At 44.4% G+C, this 19,249-nt stretch overlaps 1 protein-coding gene across 3 annotated transcripts in view; it reads right to left on the bottom strand.

Moving 5' to 3' along the window:
- LOC136621300 (deoxyribonuclease-1-like) overlaps positions 1 to 12,270 on the bottom strand; it is a 35,232-nt gene extending 22,962 nt beyond the window's left edge. The window contains exons 1-4 of one of the 3 annotated variants that reach the window (XM_066596713.1): positions 12,198 to 12,270; positions 5,870 to 6,089; positions 5,532 to 5,784; positions 1,731 to 1,827 (exon numbers count right to left, since the gene is read on the bottom strand). In XM_066596713.1, the coding sequence (XP_066452810.1) occupies positions 1,731 to 1,827; positions 5,532 to 5,784; positions 5,870 to 6,059 (540 nt within the window). In that variant the 5' untranslated portion in view covers positions 6,060 to 6,089; positions 12,198 to 12,270. The other 2 variants (XM_066596716.1, XM_066596715.1) reach the window with 2 other exon arrangements.
- Positions 12,271 to 19,249: the final 6,979 nt, after the last annotated feature.

The following is a 19,249-nucleotide window of genomic DNA, read 5'->3' as shown; positions in this document are numbered from 1 at the left end:
GGAAGCAGCAGTTAAATATCTCTGCAGTGCCCCCACAGGTGAAAATAAGGATTACATATTTCCAGTCGAAATCAATGGGCTGTCAATGTAAAGAACGGACCTGGCAGATACTGCATGGTGAGAGATGCTCCTTGTAACTCACCTTCGCTAAGATTAATAGATGAGGCTCCTGAATAGGAGATGCCCCTCTATTAACCCTCTCCAATCCAATTTGTATCCTGGTTTTCCTAGGGGGCTTACTCTTTTTCTGCTGTTATACAATGGCGCTATCTGCTGGCTAAAGCCAGTACTGCATGAGGTGACACATTGGATAGGCTCCGACAGCAGACAGGCTGGCAATATAGAGTAAGAGAACCCCGACGGACGTCTTCCAACATCGGAGCTGTACAGCCTTAAATCATAATGTCTTCAGATGTCAAACAGTGGATTGGAAAGGGTTAAAATGGGTTTTCTAAACCAGAAAATGTCATGAAAGATAATCTCCACCACTGAAATGAATAGGACTTTCAGTAAACATAAGCTCTTGAGCCAAGTTGTTAAAAATTCGGGGGCATGTTTAAAATAATACTTGTGCCAGAAGTCTGGAGACAAAAAGTTGCACTTTCCAAGCACCAAAATTGCAACTTTTTGATTAAGCTTGGTGCTGCCACTTGGCTATATTCTGGTGTAAATTGTAGCTGGTGTAGATTTCAGTCTGGCACATGGATTTGCCACCACATACAACAAATGTATTAAGATGCTTGCTTCTCTTAATACATTTGTTGCATTTATGCCAGTGCAAACTTTATTTGGGCCGGCTTCACATAGGTATATTAATGCATGCAAAATTTGCGCACAATACACAGAGAATTGAACCCATTAATTTCATTGGGTTCATTCACATTGTTGTATTTTGAATGCATATTTCAGTCCCGCCAAAAAAAGTTTAACATGCTCTATTCTCAGCGTATGTGCGCACCAAAGGTCTCCTTGGAACTCAATGGGAGGTGTGCAAATGTGTGCGCAATATGCAAAGAGATGTGTGAAACACTGCGTAATTGCGCTGGAAAAAGAACACATCTGGAAATCATAAGCCATTTCAATGGTTGCATCTTTGTTTTCTGCACACAAATGAACATGCCTTGCAGGGGCAAAAAGTGCAGTAACATACACCGATGCACGTGCAAAAAAGCACTGTTCATTCCACAAAAATGCAGCACTCAGGCGTACGCAAATACTCTTACACTCAAAACGCCGGTCTAAGTAAACACGTCCCTTTGTCTATTACTGAAAAAGTCAATATATGACTACCATTATAGCAGCTGCTACCCAGCTTTCCAGAATGACACATGTGCCTTGTTATGTAATAACACAAAAATGGATCACTGCACAAGAAGTTGAATTTGCCATTCAGGAGTCTGCCAACGTTGGGTATAAACTCTATTGGAATCTAGAGTTATGACCTTATTGGATGACATCCAGCTTTCCCAGAAACAAAGGGTGAGAAATGGCTGATGAGAATTTCTGACACCCATTAAAGATAATGGTATTAATCACGTGTAAAGGAAATTTTTTAAAAAGTTACACAACTGACATGACATAAAGTAACTTGTCTGGACTTGTGTAGCGTTCTTCACCCATTCTGGCACCCTGGCATCCTCTGAGTGGTACAGTGCCCAGTCCTGGTCGTACCCAGTCACTTCCTATGTGCTTAGGTCTCCATTGCCAGTGTATATGTATAATGTACCTACCTTGCAAATGATTGAGAATACTTTGCTGTTGGTACATTTCTTCAACCCAAACCTGCGGGCGTTGAACGAGGCGATCTTTATTGTTTTACAACGTCTCCTCCGAAAAAGATGAAAACAAGACATTTTGTTAATGTACTTGAAGTGGCGGTGAAAACCACATTATCAGCTGACACGTCTTCCACTTCCTTCTATGCAAAATACTGAACTTAAGGGGCTTGTACAGGATTACAAAAACACGGCTGACTTATTTCAAAAACAGCATCAGATCTGTCCACTAGTTGTGTGTGGTATTACAGCTTACGTCTCATCGTTCACCCATCTCCTCTGAGAAGTCCCAGTCAACCCAGACTGAGCTGAGAGTTAAAGGGGTTGTCTCGCGGCAGCAAGTGGGGTTCAGCACTTCTGTATGGCCATATTAATGCACTTTGTAATATACATTGTGCATTAAATATGAGCCATACAGAAGTTATTCACTTACCTGCTCCGTTGCTAGCGTCCTCGTCGCCATGGTTCCGTCTAATTTCGGGGTCTTCTTGCTTCTTTAGACGCGCTTGCGCAGATCCGTCTTCTCCCTTCGGCTCCGCTCGGCAGCATCGGCAATTTGGCTCCGCCCCCTTGTACACGTCATCGCGTAGCTCCGCCCCATGATGTGTCCCGGTTCCAGCCTCCTGATTGGCTGGAATCGGCACGTGACGGGGCGGAGCTACGCGATGACGCGTACAAGGGGGCGGAGCCAAAACGCTGATGCTGCCGAGCGGAGCCGAAGGGAGAAGACCGCACAGCGCAAGCGCGTCTAAAAAAGCAAGAAGACACCGAAATTAGACGGAACCATGGCGACGGGGACGCTAGCAACGGAGCAGGTAAGTGAATAACTTCTGTATGGCTCATATTTAATGCACGATGTATATTACAAAGTGCATTAATATGGCCATACAGAAGTGTATAACCCCACTTGCTGCCGCGAGACAACCCCTTTAAGGCTGCGTTCAGATGTGGCTTTTTTGTTGTGTTTTTCAATTGCATTTGTTCTGTACTTAAAAACTGCATTGAAAAACCACATGCATTTAAAAGAAAAAAATGTTTTTTAACGATACATGTGGTTTTCAAAAAACTCTCACTCATGACCTGAAGGTTGTGAGTTCAATCCCCACTTGGTTCAGGTTGTCAACTAAGCCCTCCAGCCTTCCGAGGTTGGTAAAATGAGTACCCAGCTTGGTGGGGTGTAATAAATTACTTGAAAGCATAGGCCCTATACAAATAACAAGATTTTTTTTTTAAATTGTAGAACTGCAACAAAAAAGTCACAAGGAACTGCGGTGACTAAGCACGAAGTCTTGTGTAGGGGTAACAGCGGGTTAATAAATTGGTTGTCCACAGCGCTCCACCGTTCCTTCCTGAGCTTAACAAGATAAGGCCTGGCCCAGCTGCGTGCAGTGGCAGAAATGGGGGGATAGGTCAAAGTGTTTTTTTTTTTTTAACCATAGTAGAGTTCGTGACGCCAGTACCCTTTGAATTACATAATCTGGTGTTGACAGAATGAAGAGACCAAACCAGTTGTTTAAGTAAACCAAAGGTACGAAGTTTACTTTCTGTTTTACAAAAAATAACAAGTCTACTTTGCACAGTTTCATGTACACATGCACTGATGGTTAATTGCACAGAACATCAGCATCTATTGTACCAACCACTTGCTGCTGTTATTAGATTAGAACAGGGATCCCACCAGTCTAAGATATCTGGGGATTCTTCTCTGTCAGTTTACTGCATTTTCTCCTCCCCTTTGTTGGACTGGCCCCTTACACTGAAGCTCCTGGCACCGATTAGATTTGGTTCTAAAACCACACTTTGACTACAGCATTTCACCCCTTTTTCTCTTTCCATCACCTCTGACGAACACCGCACCACCACCTTCTCCTCACTTTCTTACTCTTTCGCGCTCTTTCTCTACTCCACTCCTACTTCCTCCTTCACCCTGCTCACTTTCCTGGGCTTCACTTAACTCCTCCCACCCCACCAATCAGGGTTTTTTTAGGGAAGCAGCCAATCAAAATGAGCGGTTGCTGGGCAGACTAGTTTTGGCCTGTAAATCAGAGAAAGATGGTGTCTTTCTCCTGCACAATATCCTCTATGTCTCCCAAGGAGCTCATAGACTGGTATTCAGGACTGTGCGGGTCGTTTGCTTACCCTGTAGTACCCTCAGTTGAAAAACACAACAAAAACTCCACTTGTGGACGCAACCTTAAACTTCTGGTGGTTTTTTACTTCACTTTTTTGCAAAACAAGTTATTTCAGATTACGGAATTTGAAGAATGTTCTGGTTTAGAGCATCTTGAAGCAAAGCAGAGATGTATATACTCGAGTATAAGCCTAGTTTTTCATAACATTTTTTTGTGCTGAAAAGCCCCCCTCGGCTTATACTCGAGTCAGGGAAGGCTTAAAAAAAACCCTCTATACTCACCTCCCAGCCGGCGACTGTGACTCCGGCGGCTGTGCGACAGGCTGCTTGAATTCTCTCCGCTGTCATCCCCCACCGTCCTCTTTGCTCGGCTCTGACATCCCTCGCCGTCAGTGCTTTGTAAGTAAGAGCTGTGATTGGATCGAGTGTCAGCCAATCACAGCCAGTGCTCGATCATTCACAGCCAATCAAGCTGCTTTAGAATTCTCCCTGCTGTCATCTCCCTGCTTGGCTTTCAAATCCCCTGCCGTCAGTGCTGTGTAAGTAAGCGCTGTGATTGGATCGAGCGCCTGCTGTGATTGGCTGGCACTCAATCCAATCACAGCACTTACTTACACAGCACTGACAGAGCCGAGCAGAGAGGACGGCGGGGGATAACAGCGTGGAGAATTCAAGCAGCTTGTCGCACAGACACAGAAACCAGCTGGGAGGTGAGTATGGAGGGTTTGTTTTTACCTAGTATATACTTGAATACAGCTTGGCTTATTCTTGAGTCAATAAGTTTTCCCAGTTTTTTGTGGTAAAAACTTATTGTTTCGGCTTATACTCGGATCGGCTAATACTCGAGTATATACTGTATGTGGAAGTGAAGTGTCTCACCGTCTGAAACAGCCCAAGAAACCACAACACTATATATAAATCTGCTGATTTCCTCCTGCTCTATAACCTACTGGCTGTTCCTGCTTGTTTCCATAAAACCATTTTTATTAAAGTGCTGTCATATGAGGGCTAAAGACTTCCACTAGCACTCAATCTCCAGTCTCAACCTGCAAGTCCTCCATACAATGTGAGTGCTAGCTGTTTCTTACAGCTGACACCCACTAGCAACATCCATGATCAGCGCTCACGCTGAATGCATCTGTGCATCCTGATAGTGGCATTTAAATGCCCCGATTGAGGTTCAGAGGTACAAACTGTTTCCTCTTCCCCCTCGTGTGCGATTATATAATGGGGTGCTGTTAAGTTGCCATGGAAGCTTGGAGCCTTCTGAATATACAATGTCAAGCATGAGCTTTTTTGGTCACCCCATCTCTAAGAAAACATTGAACAGTAGGACTGCTGGGGTTGGGCGCCCCCCCTAGTACCGCCAAGGGGACACATCTGTCCTCAGCGCTATTTTTGACATTACTGCAATTTTATCGGATCTTTTCTGTGTTTTATATTTTGCATGATAACAGTACTTATTTAACTTCGCGATAACTTTCCCAACAGGGAGTTTAGACAGGGGTCCACATGGGACGACAGCATCATGGACAACGGTGCCCTCTTCCTTCTCTGCGGTCATGGTTTGGCACGCACGCCCATGGCCACGACTAAGACCTAGTCCACAACGAGTCTGGACCTGCCTGCAGTTGCTTGTTGTCGCAGTAGGTTGCTGCTCATTGGAGGTTGGGTCATCTTCGTCACGACTGCATCTTCGGCGTCCCCGAACTGTCCCACGAGATGGCCCGGCTGTCCCATGAGACGTTCCAGCTGTCCCACGAGACAGCCCGGCTGTCCGAGACAGCCCGGCTGTCCCACGAGACGGCCCAGCTGTCTCATGAGACGGCCCAGCTGTCCCACGAGCTGAACCTGCTGCTCTACGAGCCAACCTGTTTCCTGAAAAATGAAGTAAAAATATTCTTGAAAATTAATGATTTTTGAAAAAAAATTGTGGCAATATCATTTTGAAGGTGAAACATACCTACTCTCGCCTGCCCTCGTACAGTAGTCGCAGAAACAGTGGTTTCATCATCTGACGTGTCAGAACTTGAGGTGAGCAACTGTAGTTCTTCATCGTTACTAGAAAAGTTACCCTCAGATTCATTCTCAGAGAGGTCATTCAATGTGGCAACGATCTCCGCTAGTGTCAATCCTCTCTGTCGACGAGCCATAGTGTAACACACAACACACCCGTCACTCAACTAGAGAAACCATACAAATGACAAAAGTTATTACGGTTCATAGAAAGGAAAAATGCTTATGCTATGCATTTTGCCTACCTTGCCCCTTACTCGTTCTTCCGATTAGTGATATTTGAGACCAAATAATATGATAACATCAAAAAAACAATGAACTCTAACCAAAATTCTAGTTAAAACGAAGATTAAATCCCAAACAATGCAATATTACTGTTAAGAGGACAAAGGTTTCCCTAAGGTAGTTCTAGGTAAAAGCGGATTTTTTCAGGGGAAATTTGACTGCCCGCCCAAAATTTTTGGGAAATTGATGTTGACTTTACGTGATGAAAAGTCACAAAAAACTAGCCCGCTGCATCAAAAATTAAACTAATGACAAGAACAAATTTGCAAGGGGACAGATCTGTCCCCATGGCGGTTTCAGTGTTAATAAAAAGTGATCAAAAAGACATATGAACTCCAAAATGGTACCAATGGAAACTAAAGGATGTTTATACCATTTCCTGACCTACGCACACCCTAGGTGTCTCCACACACTTTTTGGGTGCTCTCCTTAAGGAAAAAAGACAACCCTCCTGACCCAGCCTGCTTCTTGCCATCTCCTAACTTCCTTCCTGAAAAAATACGTTCTGTATGGGCGAACGTATTCATGCATACGCTCGTCTGAATAAGCCTTTAAAAACGCCTGTGTGACTATAGCCTATTGTAAGATATAAGGGTAAAGGAATGCTAAACTTTATAATTCTCACACACTAAACTGGTTGCAAAAGTATTCAACACCTTAAATAATTTCTCAGCCCTACAAGGGAAGAAATTCACGCTCATCCGTATCTGTCCTTAAAGGGGTTTAACCACTAAAGATACTTTTCTACTATCCACAGGATGAATGTCTGATCACTGGGGGTCCGACCACTGGACCCCTTAGTGATTCTGATTTTGACATTCCTAAGCGGCTGAATGCTTGAGTACACAATACACACCGCCCCAATACGATAAGTAGGCAGTGGACTTATGACAGTTAGCACAAAAACTCTAATTGCATGGGGTGTTGGTTTTTTTCAACATTTGATAAAGATCAGAGTCTGAGTTACCAGTTCCTCCTTTTTAACCCCTTAAGGACATGGACCCTTTTTTTCTTCTCTTTTTGGTTTTTCCTCTCCCCTTTTAAAAAAATCGGAACACCTTTATTTATCCATCGACCTAGATGTCTGAGGGCTTGTTTTTTACGGTGACGAGTTGTATTTTTTAATGCTACTATTTAATGTACTGAAAAACTTTTACAAAATTCTAAGTAGAATGAAATGGAAAAAAAAATGAAACTCCTCCATCTTTGGGAGCGTCTTGTTTCTGTGGTGTACATACTGTGACAAAAATGACATGATAACTTTATTCTATGGGTCAGTACGATTACTACAATACAAATTTATAGCTTTTTTTTTGCTGTACTATTTTTATTTTTTTTCAAAGATAATTAATTTTTTTAAATTATTTTCTGCCGACGTCTTCTGACATCCATAACTTTTTACTTTTCCATCTACATAGCTATCTAAGGGCTCATTTGTTGCGGTATGTACTGTAGTTTCTATTGGTACAATTTATGAATACATACGACTTTTTGAGACAGGGTGACCAAAAATGCGCAATTCTGGTGTTTTTTTTTCTGATGACATTCACCGTGCGGGGTAAATAATGTATTAATTTGATAGATCGGGCTTTTATGGACGCAGCGATACCAAATATGTGTCTTTGTTTTATTATTTAGATTCTTTTTTATAAATATGGCAAAAGGTTTTCTTTTAAACTTGTATTACCGTTTTTTTAAAATAATTAGTAAAACTTTTTAAAACTTATTTCTACTTTTTTTTGTCCCAAGAGGGGACAAGAACTTGCGATGCTTTGACCGCTCCTGCAGTATGATGTAATGCCATAGCATTACATAATATCGCCATCTGACAGGCATTCTATCAAGCCCTGCCACAGGCATGGTTTGATAGGCACTCTGCATTTTCAGAAGGCCCCTGGCTACCATAGCGACCGCATGGCAACCCGCGATCTCATCTTCGAGGGGGGGGGGGGGTGTACAGGACATAACTGTACATCCTGTAGCATCAAGGGATTAAAGGGAATGTCTAGTTTTCTTACTATTTTACTATACTACTACACTGTTTGTAAAAATAAAAAGCAGGCCCAATAATGAGTTGTCGTTTTGCTTCAAAAAAAAAACAAAAAAAACAGTTTCGGCGCGGGACAACCCCTTTAATACTTATATCAATCGTATATAAAAATTTCATTCAATTCCAACAACTCCTTCTAGGTTCTTGATTTTTTTTAAATTAGTGTATAATACTACCTCCTATGTACAAGCATAGACATAACTTGAAGCTCCTGGGCCCCAATGCAAAAATATGTAACAGGGCCTCCAACTCTAATGGTTTATTAATAGTAATGGTCTCCCTATATGGAGAGGAGAGGCTTTATACTATAATGCTACCCCATATGTTCAACAATATAACTACTATAATACTGCTCCCTATGTGCTAGAATATAACTACTATAATACTGCCCCCCTATGTACAACAATATAACTACTATAATACTGCTCCCTATGTATAATAATATAACTACTATAATACTGCTTCCTATGTACAAGAATATAACTACTATAATACTTCCTCCTATGTACAAGAATATAACTACCGGTACTATAATACTGCCCTCTATGAACAAGAATATAACTACTATAATACTGCTCCCTATGAATAAGAATATAACTACTATAATGCTTCCTCCTATATACAAAAATTTAACTACTATAATATTGCCTCTTATGTACAAGAATATAACTACTATAATACTACCCCCTATGTATAAGAATATAACTACTATAATACTGATTCCCTATGTACAAGAATATAACTACTATAATACTGCTCCCTATGTACAATAATATTACTACTATAATACTGCTCTTATATACAAGGAGATAACTATTATAATATTGCCTCCTATGTACAAGAATATAACTACTATAATACCGCCCCTATGTATAAGAATATAACTACTATAATACTGTTCCCTAAGTACAAGAATATAACTGCTATAATACTGCTCCTATATACAAGAATATAACTACTATAATACTGCCCCATATGTACAAGAATATAACTACTATAATACTGTCCCCTATGTACAAGAATATAACTACTACAATACTGTCTCCCATATACAAGGATATAACTACTATAATACTGCCTCCTATACATAAGGATATAACTACTATAATACTGCCCCCCCATGTACAAGAATATAACTACTATAATACTGCTCCCTATGTACAAGAATATAACTACTATAATACTGCCCCCTATGTACAAGAATATAACTACTATAATACTGCTCCTATGTACAAGAATATAACTACTATAATACTGCCCCCTATGTACAAGAATATAACTACTATAATACTGCCCCCTATGTACAAGAATATAACTATTATAATACTGTTCCCTATGTACAAGAATATAACTACTATAATACTGCCCCCTATGTACAAGAATATAACTACTATAATACTGCCCCCTATGTACAAGAATATAACTACTATAATACTGCCTCCTATGTACAAGAATATAACTACTATAATACTGCCCCCTATGTACAAGAATATAACTACTATAATAATGACCCCCATGTACAAGAATATAAATACTATAGTACTGCCCCCTATGTACAAGAATATGACTACTATAATACTGCCTCCTATGTACAAGAATGTAATTACTATAATACTGCCTCCTATGTACAAGAATATAACTACTATAATACTGCCCCCTATGTACAAGACTATAACTGCTAAAATACTGCCCCCTATGTACAAGAATATAACTACTATAATACTGCTCCTATATACAAGAATATAACTACTATAATACTGCCCCATATGTACAAGAATATAACTACTATAATACTTCCTCCTATGTACAAGAATATAACTACTATAATACTGCCCCCTATGTACAAGAATATAACTACTATAATATTGCCTGCTATGTACAAGAATATAAATACTATAATACTGCCCCCTATGTAAAAGAATATAACTACTATAATACTGCCCCCTATGTACAGGAATATAACTACTATAATACTGCCCCCTATGTACAAGAATATAACTACTATAATACTGCCTCCTATGTACAAGAATGTAATTACTATAATACTGCCTCCTATGTACAAGAATATAACTACTATAATACTGCCCCCTGTGTACAAGAATATAACTGCTAAAATACTGCCCCCTATGTACAAGAATATAACTACTATAATACTGCCCCCTATGTACAAGAATATAACTACTATAATACTGCCTCCTATGTACAAGAATATAACTACTATAATACTGCCCCTATGTACAAGAATATAACTACTATAATACTGACCCCCATGTACAAGAATATAAATACTATAGTACTGCCCCCTATGTACAAGAATATGACTACTATAATACTGCCTCCTATGTACAAGAATGTAATTACTATAATACTGCCTCCTATGTACAAGAATATAACTACTTTAATACTGCCCCCTATGTACAAGAATATAACTGCTAAAATTCTGCCCCCTATGTACAAGAATATAACTACTATAATACTGCTCCTATATACAAGAATATAACTACTATAATACTGCCCCCTATGTACAAGAATATAACTACTATAATACTGCCCCCCATGTACAAGAATATAACTACTATAATACTGCCCCATATGTACAAGAATATAACTACTATAATACTTCCTCCTATGTACAAGAATATAACTACTATAATACTGCCCCCTATGTACAAGAATATAACTACTATAATATTGCCTGCTATGTACAAGAATATAAATACTATAATACTGCCCCCTATGTAAAAGAATATAACTACTATAATGCTGACCCCTATGTACAGGAATATAACTACTATAATACTGCCCCCTATGTACAAGAATATAACTACTATAATACTGCCTCCTATGTACAAGAATGTAATTACTATAATACTGCCTCCTATGTACAAGAATATAACTACTATAATACTGCCCCCTATGTACAAGAATATAACTGCTAAAATACTGCCCCCTATGTACAAGAATATAACTACTATAATACTGCCCCCTATGTACAAGAATATAACTACTATAATACTGCCCCCTATGTACAGGAATATAACTACTATAATATTGCCTGCTATGTACAAGAATATAATTACTATAATACTGCCCCCTATGTAAAAGAATATAACTACTATAATACTGCCCCCTATGTACAGGAATATAACTACTATAATACTGCCCCCTATGTACAAGAATATAACTACTATAATACTGCCTCCTATGTATAAGAATCTAATTACTATAATACTGCCTCCTATGTACAAGAATATAACTACTATAATACTGCCCCTATATACAAGAATATGACTACTATAATACTGCCAGTGTGGCACACTGTGGTGATAAAGGGCAATCCACTTCTTTGCCAGTAGGGGTTGCATTTCTGTATGGTGTGGCGCACTTATCTATGGCTGGCATCCTTGCTATTGGTTCATATGTGCAGACCGGGCTGGGCTCAAGAACCCTGCGTACTTCAAGTACCTGTATTGCATATGACCGCAGAGGTTTGCAGGCAATTATTAGTAGTATGGGGTTTTTTTTCTTTGTTTTTCTTGTGCTATCGGTTAGCGATGACGCGTATATCCGCAGCCCATACGGAATGTTAATTGTGTATGGGTTTCTGTTCAGACACCTCCATTTACTTCCATGGAGGCCGCCCATGCAGATTCCACGGTAAAATAGAACATGCTGTGATTTTTCTTCCGTTCGCGAAATATGCAATTCTTATCCACGAGCGTGAAGGAAAAATCGAAAATACATACCTTTCAATGTCCACGTTTTTCTGTGGAAAGTCTGCACAGACAGCGAGTGCAGACTCTGCAATTCAAATTTGGTCATGTGAGACCAACCTTAGGGTTATCTGTAGAGTTCCATCATGAATCCCAGCAGCTTGTCACCAGGGGACTCCTGCAGTAATCCAAATTGGACAAACCCTTTAAGAAAGATCACCAAGTACCTGTTACTTCGTTTGGTCTTTGTGCGATACTTCCTCACGTCTGCCCAGTGACTGCACAGTCCCCTCTTATCACTACTTTACCTACACAGAAGGTGCGGTTCATTATTGAGTGCTATCCAGTTTCAGGATGTATCAGATTTCATTGCTCAGATGTTTATTGTTCCTGGGATTGGCTGGATGCGCTCATGTCACTGGCTGATGGTCTCACTATCTGTACGGTACAGTGTAATGAAAAGTAGTAGGAATCTGTCAGCAAAAGCCCCTCAATCATTAAGGCTCCGCAGCAGCATGAACTTGACAAAGGATTGAGGTAAAATCAATCATGAAGAGAAATATTGCAAGCAAACTTGCAATTATGGCAAAATTTTCAACACAGTCTGAATTTTTGCAATCTTTGGCTTCTCGTGAAATAATGAGTAAGTCCTCACCTTGATTTCGGACATACTCTGTTTGTTGGAAGGGTCTTCTTATGATTGGCAGGACCACTGGGTATCCTACTGTTGGGTCCTCCTGCAATCATCAGGATAAAGTATCCTCAGGATAGGTCATCAATAGTTGATCGGCTGGGGCTCGCTGCTCAGGACCCCAGTGCAGCATCCCATAGGGATACCCCGGATACTTGACACACTTGGGGAGCTGGGAAGGTTAAGTGTTGGCTTATCACGGCGGCACTTACCATACTCCTTTCCCAGAGGAATAACACGCAGCCAAGGCCAGAGTATGTCTGCAGAACACCGAAAACACCCCTAGGATAGGGAATGCCTATAACACAGGATGATGGGGGTAGTAGTTGTCACAGGTGACTCCGCCGTTCCTACACACCGGTATAATGCTCAGCAGAAAATAATCACAGACACAGTCCTTTGGTACCTCGGGTCCCTAGGAACAGTTAGGGCCCGGTATACACTTTACTTGAATAAATTTGCAACAAAACAGTTATGACAAAGCAATCAAGGTAAAGTCTTCACAGTGCAGGCAAGAAAAGAAATCAGAGGTCAGGGAGGAAACACAGGATGACATCGGTCTAAGTTATCTGTCAGGAACTGTTCCTAGGAAGGGAACACTCCGGAGGAGGAAAGGGTCACTCCACAGACATTTTGGCAGTAATTATTGACTTTCTTAATTTGCACCCTGTTCTGGAGACATGTGGGTGTAACGCTTAAGGAGAGTACTTCTACGCGGTGATCCTGGCTCTGGACATCCGTGTAGGAAAAAACAGTTGACGGATTGACTAGTACCTCTGCACTGGCCTTGTCAGGCAAAAGTGATTACTCACAAATGCTCACTCTCTGGCTGGGGCTCACTCCACTCACATGCAGAATACAGTCGCTACGGGGTGTCTCTCCTCCTCTTCCATCTTCACCACAAGGAAGCTGAAGGGTCTTCCATGTGGCTCTGTGTTTGGTGGCACTCTCAACTCCAGAAGATGGACCCATTTCCAATTCTCAATCACTCCGATTTATACCCTCACTCATACCACATGACATGAAAGACTGATACATTCACAGGCAGACTATGATTTTATGAAAGTTAGCCTCTCAAGCGCCGCAGCTGTGTCAGGTCCAGTGGCTCTGGGGGTCTCCATGCCCATACTACCAGTCCTATTACCCAGGCTGCGAGGTGCAGCGCAGAGGAACCCCGGTCTTGGTGACCTCCCCTGACCGCCGTGATCCAGTACGCCGGCTCCAAGCGCGCTCCTGTATGCAGGGGACATGCACCTAGTTAGCCGGGTTGCAGGAGACGTGGCGGGTTACCACCCCGCGCTGCATTCCCATTGCCATGACACCCGGGCGTGCTTGCTCTGCACTCGCTGTTTGAGGTCTGGGTCTCTACTCTGGACTCTCTGCTTAATGTCTGGGTCCTGCTGCTGTCAGGCTCCCCGCCCCCAATCAGCTGCTGGGGTTGGAGTTCTGACAGCATTTAAGCTGCTCAGTTTTCTTCAGACCTTTGCCAGTGTATGTCTTGTCTCAAGCTACACCCGCGTACCTTTGGATTGTTGCCCTGTTGTGACTTACTTGCTCTGAACCTGACTTCGCCTTTGTCTGACCCTTTTGTACTGCGTTCTCTCCCGTTGCCCACCCGGATTGCCTGACCTGCCTTGTGTTTTGTTTGTCACCCATTTTTGTCTGTAAGTCTGACTTCTGCCCTGCATCCTTAGCTAGTCTATGGACTGTCGCCCAGTTGTCACCCTAGGGCTTAGCCTATGGGGGCAAGTAGGTAGGGACAGGGGTTGCAGGTAGTTAGGGACTTCCAGTGACCCAAATCCATGTCCTTAACAGCAGTGTAACACACACACTGGAAATAACAAGACAGGTTTTGCACAGTGGATAAACACAAGACAAACATATATGACATTTATGGAGGGGACCAGGATAATGTACTGGGCCACTACAGTTCCTCCTTACTTAAAAATAAGCCACCCCCGGCGCCTTCAAAACAGAGTGTATACATCCGGAGTCGGACCGTCTTAAGTGTATTACTTCCATCCTCTTTAAGAACAACACTGCACAGTCACAGAGTGTGCAAGGCGAAACCTGTAAACACAACTCCTGTCAGAACCGGCAACTCTCGGGGCCGCCGTGCCCGCACCACCGGTCCGGCCACCCGGGGTGCAGGAGCGCGGCGCAGAGGTACCCCGGTTCTTGTGATCTCCCCGGGCCGCTGTAAGACTGGTCGCCGCCGGGTTGCTAGGGAGGCAGCCGGTGCTTCTAGTGTCCTGACTACCAGGCTGGCTTCCCTAGTAACTGTCTGTGCAGCTAGACTGGGGGCGTGTCCCCAGCACCGCCCTGATTAGCCCTGCTGCTGTCAGGCTCCCCGCCCCAATCAGCTTCTGGGGCGGGAGCGCTGACAGCATTTAAATAGGTGTGTTTTCCTCTCAGGCCTCGCCAGTGTTAGTTTGGTTCTCCAGCTGCACCCGCGTTTATCCTGACTGCTCTTGTGACCTCGGCTTTTCTGACACCTGCTTTTGGACTTGACTACGTTTTTGCCTGACCCCTCCGTACTGCGTACCCTCTTGTTGCCTACCCGGATTGTCTGACCATTCTACCGTTGCTTGTCTCAGTGTCTGTTTGTCTCCCGTGTCCCGCTTCCCTAGTGAGGGTAGGGACCGTCGCCCAGTTGTCGCCCTGGGGGTTAGCCCAGGGGGGCAAGTAGGCAGGGACAGGGGTTGCGGGATATCTCAGGGACCCCCATATCCCGGACACTGTCCTGACAGTAACACTGGCCGAACTAAGGTCAGACCCTTGCATCCGCCCGGCAACTTTGAGCCCCTCGATGGAGGCCGTGGCGGCTGTAGCGAACCAGGTCCAGGTCCTTACGACCCTTGCCCAGGACCTAACAGCCCGCTTGCAGCCACGGGAACAAGTGGCAGCTGCAGGTCCCATGCAGCCCTCGTCCGCTCCAGGAACGATGTCAGAACCTCGAGCCACGCTTCCGGATTGCTTCTCCGGAGAGAGAGATCAGTTTTTTGCATTTAGAGAGAGCTGCAAGCTCTACTTTGATCTCCGCCCCCACTCCTCTGGTACTGAATACCAGAAAGTGGGAATCGTAATTACCCGCCTGAGGGGAGAGCCCCAAAATTGGGCTTTCTCGCTACCAGCTGGCTCTCCAGCCCGACTATCCCTTGACGCCTTTTTTTCCGCCCTGGGTCAAATTTATGACGAACCCGACCGGGCGGGCTACGCAGTCTCCAAACTTCTGGCCCTGCGCCAGGGTTGTAAGATGGCGGAGGACTACTGTTCCCAATTCCGTCAACATTGTACGGAATCCCGGTGGAACGATGCCGCCCTAAAAGACTTATTTTTGACCGGTCTGTCTGAGGGTCTCAAGGACCTACTTGTGGCCCACCCAGAGCCTAAAACCCTGGAGCAAGCCATGTCGCTGGCTATTCGAGCCGACCGACGTTTGAGGGCCAGACACGCCGCTCGGACCACCCCACTCCCCACGTCTACTTCTTCGACTGACCCGACCTGTTACCCTCCCACCACCGAGGCCATGGAGCTGGGAGCCGTGAACCCCGAGCAACGACGGGAACACCGCCTGAAGAAGAACCTCTGCTTCTACTGTGGGGAGCCGGGTCACCGCATTGCTACCTGCGCTAAGAAGCCACGGCAGGAAGAACTCCCGCTCCTAGGCAGTTGTCGGGGGGACTGTCTAGGAGCCAAGGTACTCCCTGTGTTGTCCAAAATGTTAGTGCCTTGCACCCTAGAATTTCATGCTTTCCACCGTACTGGGCAAGCCTTTGTTGATTCGGGGGCTGCGGCTAATTTCGTTAACTTTAATTTCGTTGCTCAACTGTCCGGGGTTTTGTTACGTTTAGAAACTCCGATTCTGGTTTCAGGAGTGGACTCCACTCCTTTGCAAGCAGGGGTGGTTAATCTGGTGACCCCTGAAGTAAGGTTTACTATAGGAGCCTTACACGTGGAAACCTGCACCTTTCTAGTGATGAGAGATTTGTCTGTGGACGTCGTCCTAGGCCTCCCCTGGCTCCGGGAGCACAACCCGGTAGTAAATTGGGACACGTTGGAACTGGTAAAATGGGGTCCCCGCTGTGCCAACCATCTTTGTGCGGTGAAGGTGGGAGTCTCCACCTGCGAGGGGAGCCCCCTACCAGAATACCTCTCCGAGTTTTCTGACGTGTTCTCCAAACAATTATCTGAAGCTCTGCCCCCTCATAGGGAATGGGACTGTAAAATAGACTTGATTCCTGGGGCCAAACTTCCTAAGGGCCGCATTTATAACGTTACGGTTCCAGAGAGAGAATCCATGAGGGACTACATCCAGGACAGCCTGGCCAAGGGGCACATCCGGCCCTCAGAATCCCCGGTGGGTGCCGGGTTTTTCTTCGTTGAGAAGAAGGATGGGGGTCTCCGGCCCTGTATTGACTATAGAGAGCTAAATAAAATCACAGTCCGAAACCAGTATGCTCTTCCACTCATTCCTGACCTCCTCAACCAGGTCGCTGGTGCCCGATGGTTTTCCAAACTTGATCTCAGGGGAGCATACAACCTCATCCGCATTCGGGAGGGGGATGAGTGGAAAACCGCCTTCAATACGCCCCTCGGGCATTTTGAATACCTAGTTATGCCTTTTGGATTGTGTAACGCCCCCGCCATTTTTCAGGGGTACATGAACTCAGTGTTTCAGGATATCATGGGGGTGTTCGTGGTTGTATATCTAGACGACATTTTGATTTTTTCCTCCGACTTGCCGAGTCACCATACTCACGTTCAGACTGTGCTAGCTCGACTCAGACATAACAAGCTGTTTGCTAAACTCGAGAAATGTGTTTTCGGGGTACAAAAGATATCATTTTTGGGGTATATCATCACGCCATGCGACTTCCAGATGGATCCTGAAAAGGTGAAGGCCATCACGGAGTGGGCCCAGCCAGGGTCGTTGAAAGCCCTTCAACGCTTCCTCGGCTTCGCCAACTACTATCGCAAATTCATTAAAGACTTCTCCGTGGTGGCTAAACCTCTAACGGACCTCACCAGAAAGGGGGCAGATGTGAGGACCTGGTCTTCTGAGGCTCTGAGGGCCTTCAATACCCTAAAGGCGGCGTTCTCGTCTGCACCTGTCCTAGTACAACCGGATCTGTCCAGTCCTTTTGTGGTGGAGGTAGATGCCTCTGAGTTTGGTGTGGGAGCGGTACTGTCCCAAGGTCCCTCCACTCTCACCAACCTTAGACCGTGTGCCTATTTTTCTAGGAAGTTTTCGTCCACCGAACGGAACTATGATATAGGCAACCGGGAATTGCTGGCGATTAAGTGGGCTTTTGAAGAGTGGAGGCATTTTTTGGAAGGAGCCCATCACCAGATTACGGTACTCACTGACCATAAAAACCTCACTTATCTAGATTCCGCTAAGAGGTTAAATGCTCGGCAAGCCCGCTGGGCCTTGTTTTTCTCTCGGTTCAATTTTGTTGTTACCTATAGACCCGGTTCTAAGAATGTCAAGGCTGATGCCCTGTCTAGGAGTTTTGGCTCTCCGGAACCTTCCGAGCCGGAGCCTGAGAGCATTCTCTCCCCTGGGGTGGTCCTCGCTGCTGTCTCCTCCGACCTTTCACCTCTCATTCACGCCGCTCAACAATCTGCTCCTGAAGCCCTTCCGGAAGGCAAATTATTTGTCCCGTTGTCACTGAGATTGAAAGTGTTAGAGGAGACACATGCTTCAGTCCTAGCTGGACACCCCGGTATCAGGGGTACTCTGGAGTTAGCGTCCAGACTCTATTGGTGGCCGCACATGGCCAAGGAGGTACGGGTATTTGTGTCCGCGTGCCCGGTTTGCGCAAGGGGGAAGAATCTCAGGAGACGTCCTGAGGGTCCTCTTCTTCCCTTGCCCATTCCGTCCAGGCCATGGTCCCATTTGTCCATGGATTTTATTACTGATCTGCCATCCTCGCTGGGGAATACGGTCATCTGGGTAATAGTTGACCGTTTCTCCAAAATGTCTCATTTTGTTCCACTTGGCAAGTTGCCTAACGCCAAACTTTTGTCTGAGATGTTCATCAAGGAGATTGTTCGGTTACATGGGATCCCCGAGGATATTGTGTCTGATAGAGGGGTTCAGTTCGTCGCTCGCTTCTGGCGAGCCTTCTGTAAAAATCTAAACGTTAATTTGTCCTTTTCCTCCGCTTTCCATCCCGAGAGTAACGGACAAACGGAACGGATGAACCAAGAACTTATCCAGTATCTGCGACTGTTTGTCTCTGATAACCAGCATCAGTGGGCCAACTACTTACCTCTCGCCGAATTTGCTATTAACAACCATGGTAACTCGTCGACCCAACTGTCACCTTTTTTTTGTAACTATGGGTTCCATCCCCGGTTCTCGCTTTCTACTCCTTTGGTCTCGAACAATCCGGCCGCCGACATATCCGCCGAAGAACTGTGCACAGTTTGGGCCCAGGTTCGTAAGAACCTTCAGGGTTCCCAAGAGAAACTGCGTAAATACGCAAATAAAAGACGTACTATCTCTGCACCTTTTGTGGTCGGGGAGCAGGTTTTATTATCATCTAAGAATCTGAGACTTAAGGTTCCCTCCCTGAAACT

The sequence above is a fragment of the Eleutherodactylus coqui genome, chromosome 3, assembly GCF_035609145.1.
Source record: "Eleutherodactylus coqui strain aEleCoq1 chromosome 3, aEleCoq1.hap1, whole genome shotgun sequence".
Lineage (NCBI taxonomy): Eukaryota > Metazoa > Chordata > Amphibia > Anura > Eleutherodactylidae > Eleutherodactylus > Eleutherodactylus coqui.
Note: the sequence above shows the minus strand (reverse complement) of the source record. Positions and strands in the feature narration are given on the sequence as shown.